Genomic DNA, 20,938 nt, shown 5'->3' with positions numbered 1-20,938 from the left:
ATCGGCTATATTGTGTCAGCTTTAAAAAGAAGCCACAGTAAATCATACCAAATGTACTCTTTCAGAATAAGAGTAAATGCATTCTTGGAAAGGAGATAAATATGAATTTTAACATCTAGTTGAGGTATTCATAAAGAATAAGCCAACAGTCTTGCACTGCAGAAGGCTCAAGAGACTAATAATTAGCTATAAAGAAGTTACTGAGTTCTGTTCAGTTGCTCAAAAAAAAAAAAAAAAAAAAATCCCGCAAATATTTTTAAAAATCACCAGTCATCAACATATATAAGAAAACATTTCCGAAGCCTTTATTTACAAAAGCTTTAAAAACAAATAATACCCTCTGTTTTGCAAATAACGTTTTGTTTAAAAAGGACCACCCAGTTACAGCATTTTAATATCATGAATAAAGAATGTACAAAGGAAACAAACCAATGTGGCTAACATGTGGAGATTTGCTAGTATTACTGATTGAAATGTAGATAACACACATCGTAACTTGTAGTCTATCATTTCAGGGCAGAGTTAATGATTACCAAAATGTCTTCCTACACATGCTCTGGTCTGGTCACATATTCTGCATGGCTAAATATTTCACAGTCTCTCTTGTCAATATATATAAAATAGATTGCAAAGATATACACAAAAAAATAAACAAGCATTACACTCCTCAGGTCATTTTATTAGCTATATATAGCCATATATATACATACACACATACGTACATATATATATGTACGTATGTGTGTATGTATATATATGACTTTATATATAGAATATATTTTTGTATTTTGTTGTTGTGCACCAAATCTCTGCATTATTCATCTTTGTAACAACTATGAAAGCACAATTTTTTCTTCTTCTAATTTAATCTGGTACAAAATATACCTAAAGACTTGCTATCTTTGGACTTTAAAGAAACTGATTTGTGGAATCAACAAAGTAAGAGTGTCGTTAAGCATGGCTATACAATTTTTTAAAAATTAAAAACAGGGTAAACAGTGACAGAATAAAAAGAAGCAGATCAAAGGGAAGTGTGCTATCATAAAATAACTGCAGCTTCAATATCTTGGATACCAGTTTCCTGGCAGACACTAAATATCCAATCACAAGGGATTGTTCCTGAAGGGTGTAAAGCTGGTTTGAAAAATTCTTCGGTCAGAGCAGCCTACACATGCCAATGAGACACTGACAGACACTAGATGTGCTTGGAAGATGAAACACTACGTACAGAAACAGCAGTTACTAAGCTCCTCAGTAGTTTTTTTGTCTTTTTTTTTTTTTGTAGTCTTGCTGAATCAACCGTTTGCACAATGCGTGTGCTATTTCCATGGGTCAAAAACAAGTAAATACTGTATAAGATTGGCAGATGGTCATTTTTCCAGCTAAGAGCAAGAAAAGCCAAAATTTCTGATAAAACAGAGGATTTGAGTCAGAATCACTCTCTAAAGTGCAAAATTGATGGTCCACAATCTCAAAATAGCTAAAACTCCTGTAGAATGGAAGGGAGACATGAAACAGGGAAATAAATTACAGTCAGTGCTAGTTAATTTACGAAGGGGGAAAAACAAACCAAGCCCAAGCAGGTAAAGTTTATCAAAATACTCAATATGATGCAGCTTTCCCCACTCTCTGTCACACATGCCTGCTAACAAGTATATTAAGGCCAAATTTAACCTGAATGCTTTTCTAGTTATTAAGATCTGAGATAGGAATGGTCATACTAGTACTGGAAGGCAGAAAATAAAATGGGCTATGAAAGAAAAAAAAAAAAAAAGTATCATCTATCGTTCAAGGGATTCAACCAGAGATAAAACCTATATCCAAGCTTGTGTGTAGCTCAAATAAAAATAAAAGGACTATTTCATGTCATGACTGCTTGTTGGCTTCCTCTTCATATGCATTCCCTGTGCCATTCTGTACATAGGATGAACCAGAACCAAGGCCATACAAATGACCACAATATTTGGCATCATCAATATGATCTTCAAAGAACATCTAAAAAGGAATTTTGGGGAAAAAAAAAAAAAAGATAATTTTAACCAAAAGGTACCACTGGTAACTTATATTTCAGCAATGTAAGTACTGACTGTTCATTAACTAAAATGATAGCTCTTTCCTATGGTGCTCCTTTGAGGCCACACATTTCAAATTCAATGAGTAAGACTAATGTTCTCAAGAAGTACGGAGCTCAAAAGAAACCAAAGAAAAAGATTACAAAGAAATGTATCAAATGTGTGTCTTTCCTATTAACATTTAGACCAGTTTAATGAGAATTTGTCATCACGGGAAAACGGCAGGCATTTTTATTCCATTCAACAATTTAACAGTGAAAATGAATGAATATAGCCAATGATAGGAGAAAAAGTTTAGGCATCAGGCAAGTAGCCTTGTCTACATACAAGGCTGAGTTGGCTGAAAACAATCAAACCCTAAACATGTTTTGGACGGTAAAATCTCAACATTCACACTAGGTTACTATTCTTGAAGAAGCCAAGAAAAATAAAGATAACAAATTAGTAGCAGAGAATCCACCATTCACTGAACCATTAAGGTATTTCTAAAATGCGAAGCTGAAAATCCAAAAGGTTGTTTTAATTCCCTAACGTAGCACTGGGCAGAAGTACAAAACAAAGTATTTACTTGTCACGAATAGACATTCCAAATCACTTCTGAGTCAATACTTGGCAAACAACTATTACGCTATTATTAACACATTGCTACAAAAGTTTTAAATTTCCAAATAGTTCTTAGTCAATTCTTTAGTATCTAAGAAGATATACTCAAAAGAATTCTACAGTTCTATTTTGCAAAAAGGAAAACTTTCTTTTCTTTGCATTTAATTTACAGTGAGGTATACCTGCGTAGATCACTTCATTACATAAGCTAGGAGTAGACTCGGGTTCATTCAATCCCACTCTTCCATACCTAGCTTTGGTCTGTGTGTTGCCACTTATAGGGCTCTGCTCAATTACGATTTTTGATTTACAGCTACTTCAGATTTACTTAACCACTTGAGAATTCAGAACCTCTTGTCAGACTCAGTCTACTAAAAGCACTATATAAGCACTACCCTATAAATCCTCCAAGTGCTGAAAAATGGCATAAGCAAATGGTGTTTTACTGGACAAGACAATGCTGGGGAAACCTAATGAACAGACTCCTTGACTCGGCAGAGCAGCACTGATGTGGTCTGCAGAAAGAATGCTGGAGTTTGCCCACTAGTATTGTGTGTGAGACTCTGGACAAAAGTTACTAGCCTCTAGCTTCAGTTTTCTCATCTAAGAAATAGTATAGTTGGAGCTACATGACTCCTAAAGTAGTTTAAGTTGTTTCATTTTCCAGTCTATGAAGAACTCATTTGTTTTCATTTCATTCTGAACTACATTTCAAGAGGACTTATTTTTGAATACTTTCATTCAAGCGTGGTGGACACAACTTCCATGGTACCTCTAATTGTATCTTCATTTAATAACACTTATTGCCCAAACACTTTTGCCATAAGATTTTTAATGTTCTCAACCTAACAACCAACTGAGAAAAAGGCACTGATGTCTTCATACTTCTCTCATTTTGAAAAAGGCCATTCCTGTGAGCAATGAATCAGATCCTGCTTGATGCTGTGGTCCTATCCGTTCCAGCTCTAACTGTTCAGCAACTTCCTGTAAACCACCCTAGAAGAAAGAAAACTTGTCTGTCAAAACAGAAACCGTACAATACCCAAATTCACACATTACATCACTTAGACACTGACCAAAATAGGAATGGACTTTAGCATGTAAAGATGGACCTCATGAAGATTAGAAAAAAGAGACTGTGAATTACAAATTATTCATTGAGTATGGGGGAAACTTCTGATTTAGTAGAAGATGAGATCCTAATTGGGAAAATTTATCTTCATCATATGCTTCAAGTCATGTGACAGGCAAGTAACTTTGCTGAAACTATGGGGGGAGAAGATCCTATACAAGGGAACAGGTATACTGGGGGACATTTATTAAGTACCTGCACAGTCAATCCATCCATCAATAGAAAACTGACCATCGGCAGCTCCTATCAAATTCTCTTAAGCTTCTTCCCAATCTCTAAATAGTTTCATCTAAATAATTTGTACAAAAGAAAGCTATTATAACTAGCCAAATCCTTAAAAATTCACTAAGTGCTTAATTACGGTTCTGTGAAAAAGAAGAGCATGCAGTTATGTGTCCTTCGAAGGGTCTGCTAAATATCTGCTTATGTTAATATTGCCAGGCTTAAAAAAGAAAGAGTGAAAAGAAGGAAGAGAAAAAAGAATAAAAGGGAAAAAGCACAGAGGAAGGAAGAGAGGGAAGCAGAATAATGGGAGAATAGGAGGAGAGTAATGAAAGAAAGATCGGGTCAGACAACAAAAGCAGCACAAATTCCTACTAACCCTCCTCTGTTTCACAGCGTGAAACAGTGCCGTGCACAGACGGGACTTGCTTCTGTGCTTAAAAATAACATGAGGATTAGGTATCATTAGCAGCTGCTTAGAAGGGCAACAGAATAGGGTCATTCAGCAAGGCTGACCGGAGGTCAAAAAGCACCTTTGTCGTTAACCTAAATTTAATACAGCAGCTCACGTAGGGTATATTCAGAATTATCTGCTATGTGCAGAACTTTTCCAATATCGTACACACAGTGAGCAAGGATTTCATTCTGTTCCTGAAAAGTGTCATTGTAGAGATACGTCAAATTTTAAAAAGCATTTCCAAAGCCAGATTAATGAACATTTAAAAAGCATTTCCAAAGCCAGATTAATGAACATGGCCATGAGGCCATGGATTCTCAGCAACTTTCGGGGGTGGACTGAGCTCCTACAGCAATAAGGCTATCCTGCTGCAACTTCACTAAAGTCACAGCTGCAAGTCTCTTCAAACTGCACAGAATTCTGCTGCTCTTGGGTGCTACAAACATGAAGGAACCTTCCTTAAAAATGTCCCCAGTTATAGGCCATATTCTGTAAAAAAGGAAGCAAACTTTGGCCAAAAGGCTACTTTTCTTCTGATTTTGAGTTCACTTGTCAAAAGCAAAGTTTCCTTACTCAGCTCCTAACTTATTTCTTTCTGGCTAAAAGTAAAGCTCTGAAAGTTTTTACCATCTCCTAAAAGTGTAACTTTATTTGCACTTCTAAAAACCTGGTAAGAAAATGTGATCAGCCTTCACGTAGGTTCTACGAAGCCACCACTTTACCGAAATGTGCTTTTCAGTTGCAGCTTAAATACAAACACCCCTGAAAAAAAATAAAGCCCATTCCCAAAATAAAGTTCATTCCCAAACGGAAGGAACTTCTACTTCTACTTATTAAAGAAATGCTCCTTTGGAAAGAAGTTATTCACAAGTAACAAATTATTACACACACGTTCAGCAGGGTCAGGATGTAAGCTACTGTCTAGACAGGACCTACACATTTACTAGCACTTACCACTAACAACTTAACATCTTTTGGACCAGGAAAAACAAACAACAAAAAAAACGACCTTTTTAGCCACATAAAGTAATCCTAGGAACATGATCCTAGGACTAGACGCAACAAAATAATTTCTCTCCAAGCTGAAGGGAAAACTCTGTCACGTTTACAGGTGCATATTGATGGCCACCTCAGATTTATCTGGCATGGATAGATTATGTGCGTGTTGGGCAGTAAGAACTTGCATTTTTGTGCATGAGAACTCACTAGCCCTTACATTTTCACGTAGGTTAGGATTTTCAATCTGGCAATGATGAAAATCTGACTCTTGGTTTGAATTTTGTTGAAAGCTTATTCTGCCCATATACTGAGGCTCTGAAAAGGGATTTCTTATGAAATTATTTATGCAACAAATAGAATCAAATGACAAGACGATGTAATTGCACTTCAAAACTTAAAATATGGCTAAAAACATCCCAGGCTAGGATCTCATTTATCAGTCACTCGGTCTAAATAGTGTGAGTTACAGGTAAAGCCACTTGAAACCTTACTTTGAGATTTTTGCAGCTCTTCATGAGGTACTTCACATCATATATGACAGGAAAAAATAATCGAAGAATCTCAAAGAAGTCAAGTTCTTCTTCAGGCAAGTTAGAGTTGGTCAGGATTTTGATTAAATAGCCAAAGTCATAACCACTACAAAAGGGTTAAATACAGAACAGAGGCACGTAAATACCAGAGATGAAGAAAAATAATTTTTTTTCCCAATACAAATTTTAAGTGAGTCACAACTGTATTCCAAAATCAACCAAAAATTTTTTTGGAATCAACCAAAAAAATTAAAAAATGCACACAAGAATAACAGATACGTTTATAATGGTAATAGGAAAATACCATCATCTTACCAACAGTAATAAGAACATGTCACTTTCATTCAGAGACATCACTACACAGATCTATACTAGCATCCCGAGCCTGCAGTCACTAGATTACAATCTGATGACCTCTGAAAGGAGAATTCTTTTAGAAGGGTATCAAACCACCCATGGATGTCTCAAAAAAATTTAAGTAACTATGGAAGTGGAAAAATAAAGATGAATGGAAACCTGGCTAAAAAGGTCAAAAGGTAGCAGAACTGGCAAAAAGATTACAAACCTTCCCATATTTTACATAAAGAGGTCATATACCTAAAAATCCAAAGAGTAATTCCCTAATGGAATATTATTTCCTCAAGTGACTTCATCAATCAACCTCTTCCCTCAAAATTCTGTTCCTATCTCATTATGACTCCTCAAGATAAAATAAGGGAAATGCTGCAGATGGAAGAAGTACAAGTAGTAAACACTGAGAACTGTTATCCAAAGAATAAAATACCAACTCCCACATTTTCAATCAAGATCTCCTATCTCAACTGTTTAACTTTTTCCACAGCTTTGTATCTCCCTACATTCCTGTGCCACAATTACACACCCTTTTTGCCCTGTCTACCTTTTCTTCAAGGACCTCTTACAGGATGCCTTCCCTGAAGAGACTAGCTCCCTGTGATTTCTTATACAGATTGTTTTCTTGTACTACCCTTTAAAATACATGTATTGTGTTTTCCACTAGTCTGGTAGGAATCACATTTTAATATATCTTTAAAAAATCTTTTATTTCACTTAGTTGGAACTCAGTAAATATTTGATAAGAGATGCTATTAGCATATCTTGTGGAGGGATACAAATAAAATTTCTATTTAATGTTCAGAATTATTTCTAATTTTAAAAGAAGGAAGTTTTACCATTGAAGACCACTAATGAATACCAACAGCAGAAACCTTTACATTTCTGGTAATTGGCAAGGAAGTAACTGCTATCTAACTAAATATAAGTCAATATAGCATTTGTTTACTGCTAGTAAAAGATTACATTAAAATTTGGAATTTATAAATTTCTTAAACTAGTTTTTATCTCCTAGAAATAGGCTAGAATGTGAAGAAAACAGTTAATGACATTTAGAATAAAATCTTGACAAATACCAGAGTCTAATTTAGACTCCACACTCTAAGAAGACATGAACCCTTTCTGGTTTTGTTCATTTCAATATCCCTACTGCCTAACACACAGTATTTTCTCAGAGTACTTTTTGAATCAAAGAATAGATCATATACAGCAAAAGGAGATGATGATGCTTTCTAGTCATGACCATAAAAGTAAAAAAAAAAAAAAAAAAAAAAAAACAAAACAAAAAAACAAACCGAAAAAACATTCCTCAAATTAACAAAGACTTGAGTCTGGTCTCCCAAGGTAGAGGCTCAAATGGAGAAGAGAGAAGAGAGAACAGGTGAGAAATGGCATGTTCAATACCCCCAACTCAAAAATTACTGCTTAGTACTATAGCAGAGTTTACAATATGAATACTCCTTCACCAAAGTCATTCCACACAAACCAGAGCTAGAAATTCTAAAGCACACAGGAGACTCTGACTTTTTAAAAATATGTGTGAAATGAACCCAACGTAAGGATATTAATGTCTGCATAATACAATCCTTTTTAAAGACATAGCTAAAGTCAAAGAAAATCATTCCCAAGGCCACTTTTGCTCCCTGGCTTCCAGTTTAATTTAGTTCACCTAGATAGGAAAACTCTTTGTCTTATCTGGAAGTCTGTTTGTACAAAATGAACTAATTCCCTTCCTAGAAATTCTCTTCAACAATCCAGTTTTATAATAACAAAGAATTAAAAATGACCATTTATTGAGAATTTACTGTGTGCAAAGCTTTTTACCAGATGATCAAAATATGTTATTATTGATCATTAAAACAAGATATTTATCTAGGTGATGTCTTACTGATCACTCTATTTGAAAAAAAAATTAAAATCCACCACACCCACCCCCCCCTAGCATTCTCTTCGCTTTTTTCTTCATAGCACTTATTAACATCTAACAAACCACAATATAAATTTCTTCATTTTAACAAATTGCCAACTCCCATCAGAATATAAACTTCATGAGGATGAGGATTTTGGTCTGTTTTATTCACAGCTTAATTCCTAGAATTTTACATCACTGTGCTTGGCACTGGTCTGGTAAGCATTAAGTATTTTTTTAACAAGTGGTTTTGTTCTTTAATTTTTTTAATGTTTATTTGCTTCTGAGGAGAGAGACAGAGTGTGAGCAGGGGAAGGGGCAGGGAGAGAGAGGGAGATACAGAATCCGAAGTTGTCAGCACAGAGCCCGATGTGGGGCTCGAACCCACAAGCCATGAGATGACCTGAGCCGAAATCGGACGCTCAACCAACTAAGCCACCCAGGCGCCCCAGGAATGGTTTTATTCTAAGGCTCAGAAATGTTAAGTAACTCTTGGTAACACTGATTCCAAATGGCACTGCTGGATTTAAACCAAGATCTACTTTTCCAGCCTTACTCTTTCTACTATGCCATACCGTCGCTCTCATAGGCAAAAATGAATCATGTATCTTTACATTAAACCTTAAGGAAACCAACATTAGCTTCTTAAAAGAGGAGACTGCTATGTGGCAGCCAATTCCTTGTGGTATTAAGCCTGAAACTGCTGAAACAGTGACCCACACCAGGTGTGAAGCAGCTAGGAAATGCAAACACAAATGCCATTTTCAGTGCAATCTTTTTACCTATGAAATGATAACCATTTGACCCCTTCGCAGAGGACCACTCCCGATGTCATAAGAAGTTCTGCGAAGTACTGGGTCTCAATTCCTTCCTCCTCATGTTTTTTAAACTGGATGCCAGATGTTGTTAGTAGCTCTATAGAGTCCTGGGCATACATGTCCTCCCTGGCAGGAGAAAAAGAAAGACAACCTTAAAAAGTGCCATTCTTCAAACAAACTGGTTTTCTCCCACTTACATCCAACAGCTATGGGACCAGAAAGAACAAAATAGAAGATTGGCTTGGGTCCAATTATTCCAGTGCTTCACAGATATGAAGGAAAATGCAATTTAAATGTAAAGATTATTATTTTAGAAAAGTATTCAGTAAAGCCTCATTCAGAAACAGTCCAAGGGGGAGATTTTAATCTTCACTACAGCTCAATTTCACTAGCCTTTCACAAGTTAAATAAATTTAACTGAGTTTGAAAAAAAAAGGTCTTCTACTCACCAGGGGCTACCACTCAAAGTAAAAGACATGTTCTTTTCAGGGGCTTTCAGTCTCAGCAGCCTTTTTTATTGCTGCCAGATGGAGCTGTAGCCACAGGGGTGACAGCCTATATCCATGTCCCATGCTCCCAGCAGCACCAGAAAGGAGACCAAGAGGAAAATATCCGATGTGGCTAAGTTAAAACTACATTCCAACGGAAAGAAAAAGGAGATCCCTTCCCTCCCTAATGATGAGCCATTCAAACGGCTCCAACAACCAGTAAAAGATTTAAAATGAAAGGCTTTGCTGTAACAGCAATAATTTCTTCTAACAATCTTAATCCTAGAAAATTACCTTCCAAAAATCAAGCCAGGAAATCTAAATATAAACCAATCCTTCAAGATTTTAATTAAGCCAAGAAGAAATCTCTAATTTCTAAGTACGAACACATGCGTATCCAAAATGTTAAAGGATCAAAACAAAGGTACAGGTTTCGGAAAATACATGAAAAGTATTTTGTGCAATGCCCACTAAATTTTTATTTTTTAGTTGCAAGAATACTGGTTTCTATCACTTTATTAAAAGCTTTAAGAAAACTAATTAACCTCACCCCCCCCCCCAAAAAAAAACACAAAACATTACACTTAGGTGAAAAGTATTCTTATGGTCTATTCTGTAGGAATCAGTTTGCTTCTAAATGTCTTTGAAAAATAACACAACAAAATGTGTACAGATGACAGATGGTAACTACACTTACTGTGGTGACAGAATTGTCAAATCACTACATTATGCACCTGCAATCAGTATATCATTGTATATGAACTATACCTTAATATAAACATTTTTAAAAAATAGCGAAAGTAGTCACTGAAACATTTAAAACAGAGGGGAACCGCGATCATCACTTTATGTCAAAATTTCTATCTGAATAAATCTACCACAAAGTTTTTTCATTAAACAACAGATATCATTGGCCTTATTACACTAAAAATGTGTACCTTGGGGAGCCTTGGTGGCTCCATCAGTTACGAATCCAACTCTTGGTTTCAGCTCAAGTCACGATCTCATGGTTCATGGGACTGAGCCCTAAGTCGGGCTCTGTGCTGACAGCACGGAGCCTGCTTGGGATCCTCTCTCTCTGCCCCTCCCTGCACTCGCATGTGTGCTCTCAGAATAAGTAAATAAAAAATAATCCTAAAAAATATATATACGTACTCTAAACAACTGACATCCCACTCGTCAACCTCTGACGCTTGCAAGGAGAGGCATGCTTTAGCAAATTATAACCAACCAAAATCATCTCTTTTTTTCTGTATAATTCACATAATTCAGATTAAGTTAATGTACTGTCATTTAATTTCTTTGGATAAATATTTTAAAATCTGGAACCAATTTTATGTTTTATAATGCCCAACTCATTAGAGAGAAAGCTGGAAGCTCCATACAGGTAGGCTAATAAATCTCTAAATAGGATGAAGAAAATTTCTTGATGGTAAGGGAAGCTTCATAATTGCTACAACTCAATTCTCCAAATCAACAGACTGTCCCTTTCCCACAGTATCCATTTCAAGTTTTGAAATCATTCCCCACCCTCAAAAATCCCAGTAAGCGTAGAAAAATATTAAAATATGCAAATCTCAACAAAGTAGTTAAAATACAGTCTAGTCAAAACTTAAGAACTGCTGCAGGTGCAGGGTTGGCTTACTGATTACAGCAATCTGTTCAGAACAACAATGAACAGTAATGTCATTTCTCCTAACACTATCAAAGTCAAGGTGGCAAAATAGCCAGTTTTAATAACTGAACAGGAATGAAAAGTCATGTACAAATCTCTAAAAAAGGCTTTCCCAAAAAGCAGATACAAGGCTACTCATCTCAAATAATATCCTAAAAACAGAAACTAACTAACTTAACTAGGTATGTTAAACTCAATAAATATATATCTTTTCACCATTTTTTCAGAGCAGGTTCCATGCTCAACGTGTGGGGCTTGAACTCAAGACTCCGGAGATCAAGAGTCACATCCTCTACTGAACTGAGCAAACCAGGTGCCCCTGGTTTTTTGACATACCTACAAGTATAAACTTAACCTATTACACAAATTCACAATTTTAAACACAGCAGATTAAAGATTCAATTTGGAAATGCCTTCCAACCTCAATTCCTGGTTCAACATGTATTTTACATTTTAAAACATGCATACTTTAATATTTAAGCTTACACTAAAACGAGCAAAGGCAAACTAGAATACAGATTGTCACAGTACACAGAGGGTTACTAAACTTAATATTTAATGAACTCAAACCAAGAACGCATAATATGCTCCAAAAATCTGCAAAGGCTACCTGAAAGACACTAGGAAGAGCCTGCATGTCCACACCTGACAACTGCTCTTTAGCCTTCAAATGCCTGTGCACTATCTGTCAAACAAAATCAAAACCACCCTGTTTGATTCTGCTGTCCTGTCTACTTACGGTGGTCTCTATTTGTCCTTTTCACTGCCACTTTCCTTAAATGAATTATCACCTTCCTTTCTGTTACCACTGAACCCACAATCTCCTATAACCTCTACTACACTATTAAAATGATTCTCTCAAATACCAAGAATTACCATAACCATCAAATTGATGACTTTTTAGAAATTCGTTCCCATCTCCTTTGAGAGAGCTTTTCTTCTGCACAGCTCGTCAGTATCTCATTTCATTTGTCATTCTACATATCAACTCCAAATTCAGTTTGGAGAGAATTCCCATACACTGATCATTATCTAACAATTCTGACTCTCAGACTTTGGCGGGTGGAGAGCAGACAGCCAAGTTACAGGAACGCTAAGTTATAAAGACCACGAGCAACTTTCCTCAACACTATATCCCTGATGCCTAGCACAGCTGACACATCTAGGCACTCAATAAAAAAGTCAATTTTCATCTTTCTTTAAAATATCCAAGATTCTATTCATGGTGCTCTATCTCCACATTAGGTAGTCCCAGGTTTCCCTTCCAATTAATCGGTTCTACTGAAATAACATGATTCACTATATTCTTCTCCTTAAACTTCTTCTCAGACATTAACATTAGTATAAATGGAATAAATTAGTATCAATTTGATAACAAGCAGCCCTCTCTGTATAAGAAAAAAAGTCCTTCAAAGATTGCAATAAGGCAGTTGTTATTATGACAAAGATGTTTCTAAAAAAGGAAAATGTCAATTTTACCAAAATTAAGACAGGGAAGGGTTACTTCCTACTCATGTATTTGCATCACAACAATAACTTAGTTAAAAAACAATGTCCTAATGATCAGCTTGGGGAAAAAGTAACATGGAACAAATGAAATGGCTAAGAACTTATTTTAAAAACAGTTATCTTTTGTAGTACTTATAAAAGATTATTACCAGTTTGAATAGACAGGAGTACTTTTTACCCTTGAGAAGGTTCTGGCATACATTATGGAATCCAACAAAGTAAAACAAAGAGTGAGGCTAAACATTATGTAATTAGAAGTCATAGTATACCACTGACCCTACTCTCTAAAATCACCAGCCCTGCCTTTTAGATCTGATATGCTAACTATCAGATTATTGTACAGACAATGGGAGGTTCTTACACTGGCACTACTATTAAATGTCCCACAGCTTCTTTTACTATTTTTTAAACCAGATATAAGATCATATTACACAAGTACACGCTGCCAAACAGAAGGATATGCTAGAGTATCATAACTTAGTAAGAACATATTAAACATTTACCCACCTCACACTAAGTTTGTAAACAATCTGCCCTCACCCAACACCACTCTAAACTTCCCTAAGCTATCAAGACTACTCTTACAAATGATACAGAAGTACTACAAGTAAGTAAACTGGGTTTTAACCTAAGTCTTGAGTCAGAATTCAGATTCTAGATTCAGAATACTGCAGATTCTCAACTGTTTCTGAAAGAAATACCAAGTTCAAGGATACCTTTCTCTCTCCAATAGGTAAGCTACAAGAGGTTTTTTTGGGCTGATCTGGGACTATATTATATAACACTGATTTCACCGGAAAATGCACCCAAGTTTCCAAGAAATGTCTTACTACTTTTAACATGTAATCAATTCATAAACTGGAGTTTGACTGTAATAAAAATCTCTTCACAGGGATAACCACTACAACAAAGATATACATTTCAAACTGCACACAAAGTTTAAAAGTAAAACGAATGCAACGTTATTTTTTCTATCAAGAAGTATGTTCAATACCCAAGGTTTTCCAAATTTCAAAAAAAGTGGTAGTCATACTTTTCAAATAACATCTCTATAATTCAAAGTATTTGAATATTAAGTCTCCTGTATCCTAATTTTTTTATCCCATAAGAAATCTAATCTTTTGAATTTTAAGCTTTAAATATTTATAGGATAACTGAGCCAAATTCAGTTAGCATTTCATTCACCATACATGAGGGAAATCAATTTCTACAATTAAGCTAAAAAAAGTTTGGGTTATATTTGTTTCCCACTTACGTCAAATTAAATTTAAAATTAAACTGCCAAGTTGAAGTTCCTGGAGGGTATTCTCCTTGCTCATTCATAAATGTCAGTCCTAGCTGAATTATCTTTAACAAGTCTACATTACATCGCAATAGTTGGTACTGATAGTCAGCATTGCTCCTGAATTCTCCAATAGGTCTCGCAACCACACCTGGAAACTCGGTATCCTGTAAAATAGTTTTAAGATTCATTATTTACTAAATGGTCAAAACCACAATCCACAGATTGTTAGAATAAATCATTTTTGGTACAAGTCAAAGAATCCCATTCTAGAGAATATTCTATACATTCATATTCAATTACAAATTACCTTTTAACTATGAAAATTGTTACTTTTTAAAACCATAAAACTCTACAAATTTAATGGCTTTTTTTAATATTAAATATCACATCCATAAAAAATTACTATGTATAAGATATGAATGCTAAACGCAACCAAGTACTCTATTCCCAAAGAAAGGGGAAAAATCATACATTCATGTTTTTCAAGGGGTATGTGAAACTATGCCCACAGAATGCTAGCATTAAAATCAATGAAGAACTGGTTAATAAAAATGGAAAATTCATCATACTCTCCAATTGTTTCTCTCAGACAAGGTTTGTCTAAGCACCAAAACCTTGTCACTTCTTGGGCTAAGACAGTACTCCGTCTTTATACTCTAGGGAAAGCATGTCATCAAAAACTGCATGATAGCCACTTATTCTTGTAGAATGTTATCATGTCTCTATTTTGTGGGACTTAAAAAAAAAAAACCATTTCTAATTATGGGTAAATACACCTTTATTAAATAGGTTATATGTGTTCACTCAAATATTTGTTTTTTTATCAGTCAACCTGCCCCTACACACACAAACGCATTTATTTGCATTAAAAATACTGAGAAGAGGATACTATCATACATCACTTTAGTTTTAAAACTCAAACTGAAAACCTAAGAAAAAAATCTGAATATCAAGTCCCTAAGAAACAGTAAAGAAATTAAAACCTCTCTAAATTTAGTCCAACTCAACAACCACTTTACTGGACGCTATGTGTTATGCTGTGTGTGTCATGAGGATGACTAAGAGAACAACCCATTGTTCACAGAACTTACAATCTAGAAAACAGTACAATAACTAACATATGGACAAGATACAGTAGTAAAGCAGCAAAACTAACTGAATAGACGATCTAGGTAGATTGAATAATAAATGCAAAAGCAGAGATGCTTAACAGCACAGTGTGTTCATGCAACTCCAATGATGATTCAAACAACAAAAACAAGAAAAAACCACAGGTCAATAATATTTCACTGGGAGATCTTTTTTTTTTTTTTTTTTTTTTTTTTTTCCAGAAAGACATGCAGGAGCTCCCAAGCTTTTGAGTGCGGTGCTCATCTGGTATTATCAGTTAGCCTTAGTGTTGCTAGGAGCTGAACTGGCACTCACAGCTAGGTTCTACTGTTCTGCCGAATATAAACAGTTTCACACTTTAACACCAGACAAGACCACTCTAATCATGACTGAACACAGACAAAAACATAAACATTGTCCAAACCACAAATCTGATCAAACATTCTTCTACCTTGGCTAATATAAGTAACCGCTGCTTCTTTATAGCTTTAGTCTCACTCTAGTCTTCTCTCATCCTAGTTTGGCCTTATTAAGATACCCTGTCACAAAATTATCCCAGCTTCCCAACAGCATCCAATTCAGAGCAAGGCCCTGCTTCCTTAATCCTTAAAACCACCTGACACAAGCCCAAATCCTGTAAGTCTTTTCTAACACTCTTACTCAAATGTCCCATGGTTCCAGTGGTATGCATTTTCCCTCACTGCAATGAGTAATAACCCAATTTGTCCCATTGCGGATGTGTTCCAGGTGATCTCTGGCTGGACGAAATTGACAAAATTTCTTTTTATAATTAAGTTAAGCCCTAAAAACAAAAAAAATCAACCAGATGGGTTGAATTCAAGACTTTTCAAAACCCTCTTCCCCTGTTATAAGAAACATTTTAAGGATTTGATCATAGGCATACCATAGCAACATAATTGTATTTTCGGATAACTTGACGAATTTTCTTCATCTCTTCATCCAGGTTGCAGGCCCAAACTTCACAAATTCTTTGGCTATGATCTACAGTTGCTGCTGGCATAGTGAGGGCACAAGAAGTCTAGATGCCAAGCATCAAAATGTTATACTTGACTGAAGATTTGTTTGTTTCATAAAATACTGTATCCTTTATTTTTGTACCTGTCAAAATAAAAACCAAAATAAAAACCAGCAATATCAGAAATCTGAATCACAGACTAATTGAGTTGATACAAATCTAAAAGATTATTTATTCGAAGTCTTTGACTCATATGTAAATCCATTTGGGAAGTGACTTGTCTAAAAGCACGTAACTAATCGGTAAGGAAAAAAGAACCACAACATAGGTTTTCTGGTTCTAATATCAATATTAAGTAAAAACAGTATTTTTTTATGTTTACATACTAATCATTTTTGAAAACTTTCCATTAATTGAAGACTGCTTTGAATTCAACTCACTCCCTGGATAAAATTTTATAAAGACATCCATTTCCAGATAAAAAATGAAAAGCTAAATACTGATACATATGTGACAAGATCAGATGTCACTAGGAAAACTGTAGTGTTTGCTTTTACTCACTAATAGAACATTCAAAATCTGATTTGATTACAAAATCTACTTTACTGGCATTTATTCAAGTCAGATTGGAAGGGACTTTTTAGTAAACCAACAACAACGAAAACAAACAAAATCTATCTGAAAAATAACTAACAGCCACAGAAACTATTTGAATGTCCATAACTACCAGGAAGGAAAAAGAGAGGGAACAATAGAGAATATGCACTTCAAATTGTTTCTAATTTCCTAAAACCACAGCATTTTTTTTCCCTGGTTACCAAACACACATCTCACGTTTTTGGTCCATAAACACAGTATCACGGTACATAATGATAGAGTACAGACCAACATTTTGATTTTGGGACAGGAAAATTACAAATGCTCCTTAATTTTTTCACAGTAGTTTGAAAAATGCTAACAAACAAGGGTAAGAAAGGGAATTATGATCGCCCCCCCCCCACCCCCGCCAACACTTCAGTCACAAATGTAACCTGGACTGCTGCAAGAACAGAAACTAAAGATCCAGGGAACCCCCGCTCCTATATTACCCTCCCCCTCCGCTAAACACACACACCCAGACAGCCACACACACAAACACACACTTCAGCAAGACCCTGTGGTTTAACAATGCTTTCTCCACCTCTCTCTCTCTACAACAATTCCAGAAGCCCCGAGGAGGCACCAGAGGCCTTCTCATTACTGGATAGAATCTCCGTACTGCAACCTCCCAAAGAAACGAGAGAACAGCACAGAGGCATTCAAGTCATAGATAACTCTCTTCCCTGGCAGAGGGCCAGTGTGAAGGTGCTTGATAACCATTTACTGGAGCCAGACTGACTCCAAAGAACTGGTGCGAGAAGAAATACGAGGAGCTGAGGATCTAGGCCACCGCCCTCCACTCCCAATTTCCGTCCAACAGCGTCGAAGCCCCAGGTACAAAGCCTTTACGTCATCACCCCGCGCCACCCCCTTGACATACCCTCAGTCCGTTACCCTGCCCCCTTCCACCCGCCGCCTAGCTCTTTCCTTCGCCTGCCGCGTTCCAGCTGGCGCCATCTCTCACCCTCTCCGGTTCATCGTTCCCGCCCCCTTTCGACTTCCCCAATCCGCCCCTCCCCCCGGCAGACGCAAGATCTACTTGTGTCGCTGAGCTCGCGCTCCTCCTCCTCCTCCTCGCCATAGAGACAGCAACCAGCGGCGGTGGCGGTGGCGGTAGCGGCGGCAGCAGCGGGTGCCCCATAGACACCTCGCGCCCAGCAAGGGGGAAAGGGGAGCCGGGGCTGCGTCGCTCCGTGCTGCGCCGTCGCTTCTCGCACGTCCTGGCGGGGGCGCTAGGTGATGACGCGCCACGCAAAGGGGGCGGAGCACGCTGGTGACGGAAGCAGGGGTGGTGGAGCACCGAGCGGTCGGGCTGCTGGGCTGATTGGTTTGGGTGTCTGGACCGTGAAGGTAGCGCTGCTTGTCCCGGGCGGCTACTTTCCTCTAGCTGCTCACAGTCATAGTGGTTCGCCCAGGACGCAAGGACCCCTCAGCTGGCTTGCTTAGGAGAAGACGCGGCCGCCGGGTACTTGGGACTCGGGCGTCTCGGACTGCTCCTCCTGCCGCTGGGGAACCGCCGGGTTGAGCAGCTGGGAGAAGCAGGCCAGAGCCGTCTAGGGCCTCGGGCCCGGGGACCCGTGGAGGATGAGCTGGCTCTTTCCCCTGACCAAGAGCGCTTCCTCCTCCGCAGCTGGGTCCCCCGGTGGTCTCACCAGCCTCCAGCAGCAGAAGCAGCGCCTCATAGAGTCCCTCCGGAATTCACACTCCAGGTGACTGGTCGCTGCCTCGCCGACCGGAGGAGAAAGTAGGGCGGGAGGGTGGGCTGGTCCTCGCCACACTCACAGCTCCTCAGGCCTACTGCCCGCCAGCTGCCTCGTTTTGACCTATTCCCCTTTGTCCTGAGTCACCCCCTTGCTCTCCTATCCCTGACCCATGTTCAGGATTTCCTTCTGGACCCTTTCTTGCTCTCTCTCGCCTCACCACGGCTCAGCCCTTCCAATTCCGACTTACTCATCTCTCCTGACACATCACTGCTGGCTTTAATCTGTCTTATGTTCTGTAACTAGTATCCCTTTCTTTGCTTCCTCACTAGCTTTTCCCCTTGCCCATCTGATTGCCACGTTGGCAGAATTGTCAAAGTACTCTACTTGGCTAAAAAGAAGAGTAATCTCCAGGTTTCACAGAGTGTAAAAGTTTTTGGAGGGGAAAAAAAAGTAACAAAAGGAAAGAGAAACCAAAGCTTTTATTAGTGAGTTCTTTTCGGCTGGGAATGACAAACTCGATCGTCCTAAGTCGTTAAGATTTACCCTCTTCCCACAGCCTCCCCCAATTTGACAAACTTCCAGTCTCCATTTGTCACTTTATTATTCTTGCTCCCACACTCAGGAATTGCCTTCTATTCATGTTAATTTGTTGTCCTCTTACGAGTTTGTCATTTCAGCATGGTCAGGTTAGAAATATATTGCAATTCAAATTATTTCAGAGGTTTTTACTGTAAACTTCAGCCTTTTGCAAATGTTTGTGGCCTCTAATGGCTTACAAAATTTGGAACTGCCTCTTTATATGAATTGTGCAAGTTTCGTTACTGAACAATGTCACAACATGTCTTTTAATGTAAAGATGCCAACATCAGTCAAACCCAAGTCTTCTTTAAATGGACTTTTCATGCATTTAAAAGATATATGAGGCCATAAAATTAATTCCTGTTGAATGAGCTCTTAAGGGCCATTTTTTTCTGTTACTCTAATAATTTTTCCCAAGCAAGGAAGTTACAGTGTAGAGTAGTTTTAAATTAAATATGTTGTTAAAAGAAAAATTCACAGCAAAATTAGTATGGCTAAATTAAGGGCTATTGCTGATTGAACTTCAGATGTTTCTCAGTTCTTTGTCTCAATTGTTCTGCTTGTTGAGAACTTTCAAAAGGTGAAAATATATGGTATTGAACAGAAGAGAGTGTCATGCCATTTGTTTGGTGGCTTTGTCACAGTTCTTAAAAATCAGTCTTAATTTTTTTTTTCAAATCAGCCTTATTTTCGTGTTCTGTCTTAACCTGTAAGAGCTACTGTTACAAGATATGCTTATTAAATAAGTTGACTCATTTTGAAGGAACATAACTAAAGCTTGTCTTCTTAGTATCACATTGGAAGACTGTCTATATACTGAACCAGTACTACTATTGCTAAAATAGTAGAACCACACCTTGGAATTAATTACTTTAAAGTCTTTAATAGATACCGTTGAATATTCTCACTGCTGGCAAATTTTTATTCTTTGAGGTTGGCGTTGACTTTTTTAAATACTCTAAAGCCTCTTGCTGCTAAGGGTAGTAAATAAGGGAAGTAACTGATCTGAACTTTCTTGTGGGTTTTTTTGGTTTCCCAATTAAGGTGACATTCTAAAATAAGATTTGCTAATCTAAGGAGTTCTGGAATTGGCTTAAGCTTTTAAGTTCTTTTATAAAAATACATGTAGTTTAGTTTTATTGAAATATTTCACATTTATAAACTATACTTGGATAATTCTGGGGACGATTAGGTCACGTATTTCCAGTTTTCAGAGAATAGTACAGTGCCAGAAAAAAGTGTCATCCGTCTGTTCTTGTTAAATCTGCCATTTGAACTCAGGACATACATCTTAAAGCTAGTTGGTGAAAATGATCTATCTATATGACAATATGTTGCTTCAGTACCAAATTCAATACAACTTATAAAGATTTTTGTTCAGTAAGACACTGTGATTGGTGAATCTGAAGGTGCCCTCTGCAAAAGTTGAAAGAGTATCTCAGATGATATTTTAACGAATAACACAAAAGCTTCCTAAATTACGAATATCAATATCTCGTTGCATGCGAGATTAGGCCCACTTCCCTAATGTTTCGTACTCTATCCCTTCTTCAGATGTGAGGTCAGCAGCTCTTTCCTAGCAAGGAAAGTATCCAGCTTCTGCCCTCCTCAATAACCCCGTTCTTTCTTACACCTTCCAACTCTTACCTTCTTTTTTAACTCCTTACAATTAAAAAAATTCCATTTCAGGAAATAGTCTGTTCAATTCCCTTCCTTAAATGAATGTAAACTCCTTTTTTAGGTACTTTAGGAAATTTTTACCTCATCTTTCTCAGGCCTCTCCTAAAGTTTAGCTGCATTTTATGTGTATTTCCTCATGTTAATCTTACTGGTAAGTCAGGGCAAATGGGAAACTGTCATAGATGACAAACAAAAGTTTTA

General features: G+C 37.2%; 2 protein-coding genes across 6 annotated transcripts in view; one reads left to right on the top strand and one right to left on the bottom strand.

Annotated features, from left to right (window-relative positions):
• Window positions 1-283: 283 nt before the first annotated feature.
• CNOT7 (CCR4-NOT transcription complex subunit 7) lies at window positions 284-17,967 on the bottom strand. Of its 3 annotated transcripts, none has more exons than XM_047854833.1 (7): window positions 17,815-17,967; window positions 16,065-16,279; window positions 14,021-14,214; window positions 9,058-9,219; window positions 5,977-6,121; window positions 3,561-3,671; window positions 284-1,995 (listed from the first exon to the last, which is right to left on the bottom strand). In XM_047854833.1, the coding sequence occupies exons 2-7, from the start codon at window positions 16,179-16,181 to the stop codon at window positions 1,867-1,869; spliced, it is 858 nt and encodes a 285-aa protein (XP_047710789.1). In that variant the 5' UTR covers window positions 16,182-16,279; window positions 17,815-17,967; the 3' UTR covers window positions 284-1,866. The 3 variants fall into 3 exon arrangements, with proteins under 3 accessions (XP_047710789.1, XP_047710791.1, XP_047710792.1); XM_047854835.1 differs by lacking the exon at window positions 17,815-17,967 and adding an exon at window positions 17,656-17,679; XM_047854836.1 differs by lacking the exon at window positions 17,815-17,967 and adding an exon at window positions 17,515-17,538.
• Window positions 17,968-18,004: 37 nt separating this feature from the next.
• VPS37A (VPS37A subunit of ESCRT-I) overlaps window positions 18,005-20,938 on the top strand; it is a 56,023-nt gene continuing 53,089 nt past the window's right edge. For 2 of the 3 annotated variants that reach the window (XM_047854830.1, XM_047854829.1), the window contains exon 1: window positions 18,005-18,484. In XM_047854830.1, the coding sequence (XP_047710786.1) occupies window positions 18,360-18,484 (125 nt within the window). In that variant the 5' untranslated portion in view covers window positions 18,005-18,359. The remainder of the gene's footprint in view (window positions 18,485-20,938) is intronic. The other variant, XM_047854831.1, reaches the window with a different exon arrangement.

This window comes from Prionailurus viverrinus, chromosome B1 (genome assembly GCF_022837055.1).
Source record: "Prionailurus viverrinus isolate Anna chromosome B1, UM_Priviv_1.0, whole genome shotgun sequence".
Lineage (NCBI taxonomy): Eukaryota > Metazoa > Chordata > Mammalia > Carnivora > Felidae > Prionailurus > Prionailurus viverrinus.
Note: the sequence above shows the minus strand (reverse complement) of the source record. Positions and strands in the feature narration are given on the sequence as shown.

Coding starts and splice junctions, on each gene's coding strand:
- CNOT7 (XM_047854833.1), bottom strand. CDS start 16,181: ATGCCAGCAGCAACTGTAGATCATAGCCAAAGAATTTGTGAAGTTTGG. Junction 9,220..14,020: donor AATTTTAAATTTAATTTGAC/GTAAGTGGGAAA, acceptor TTCTCCTGCCAG/GGAGGACATGTATGCCCAGG. Junction 3,672..5,976: donor AGAGCTGCAAAAATCTCAAA/GTAAGGTTTCAA, acceptor TCTTTCTTCTAG/GGTGGTTTACAGGAAGTTGC.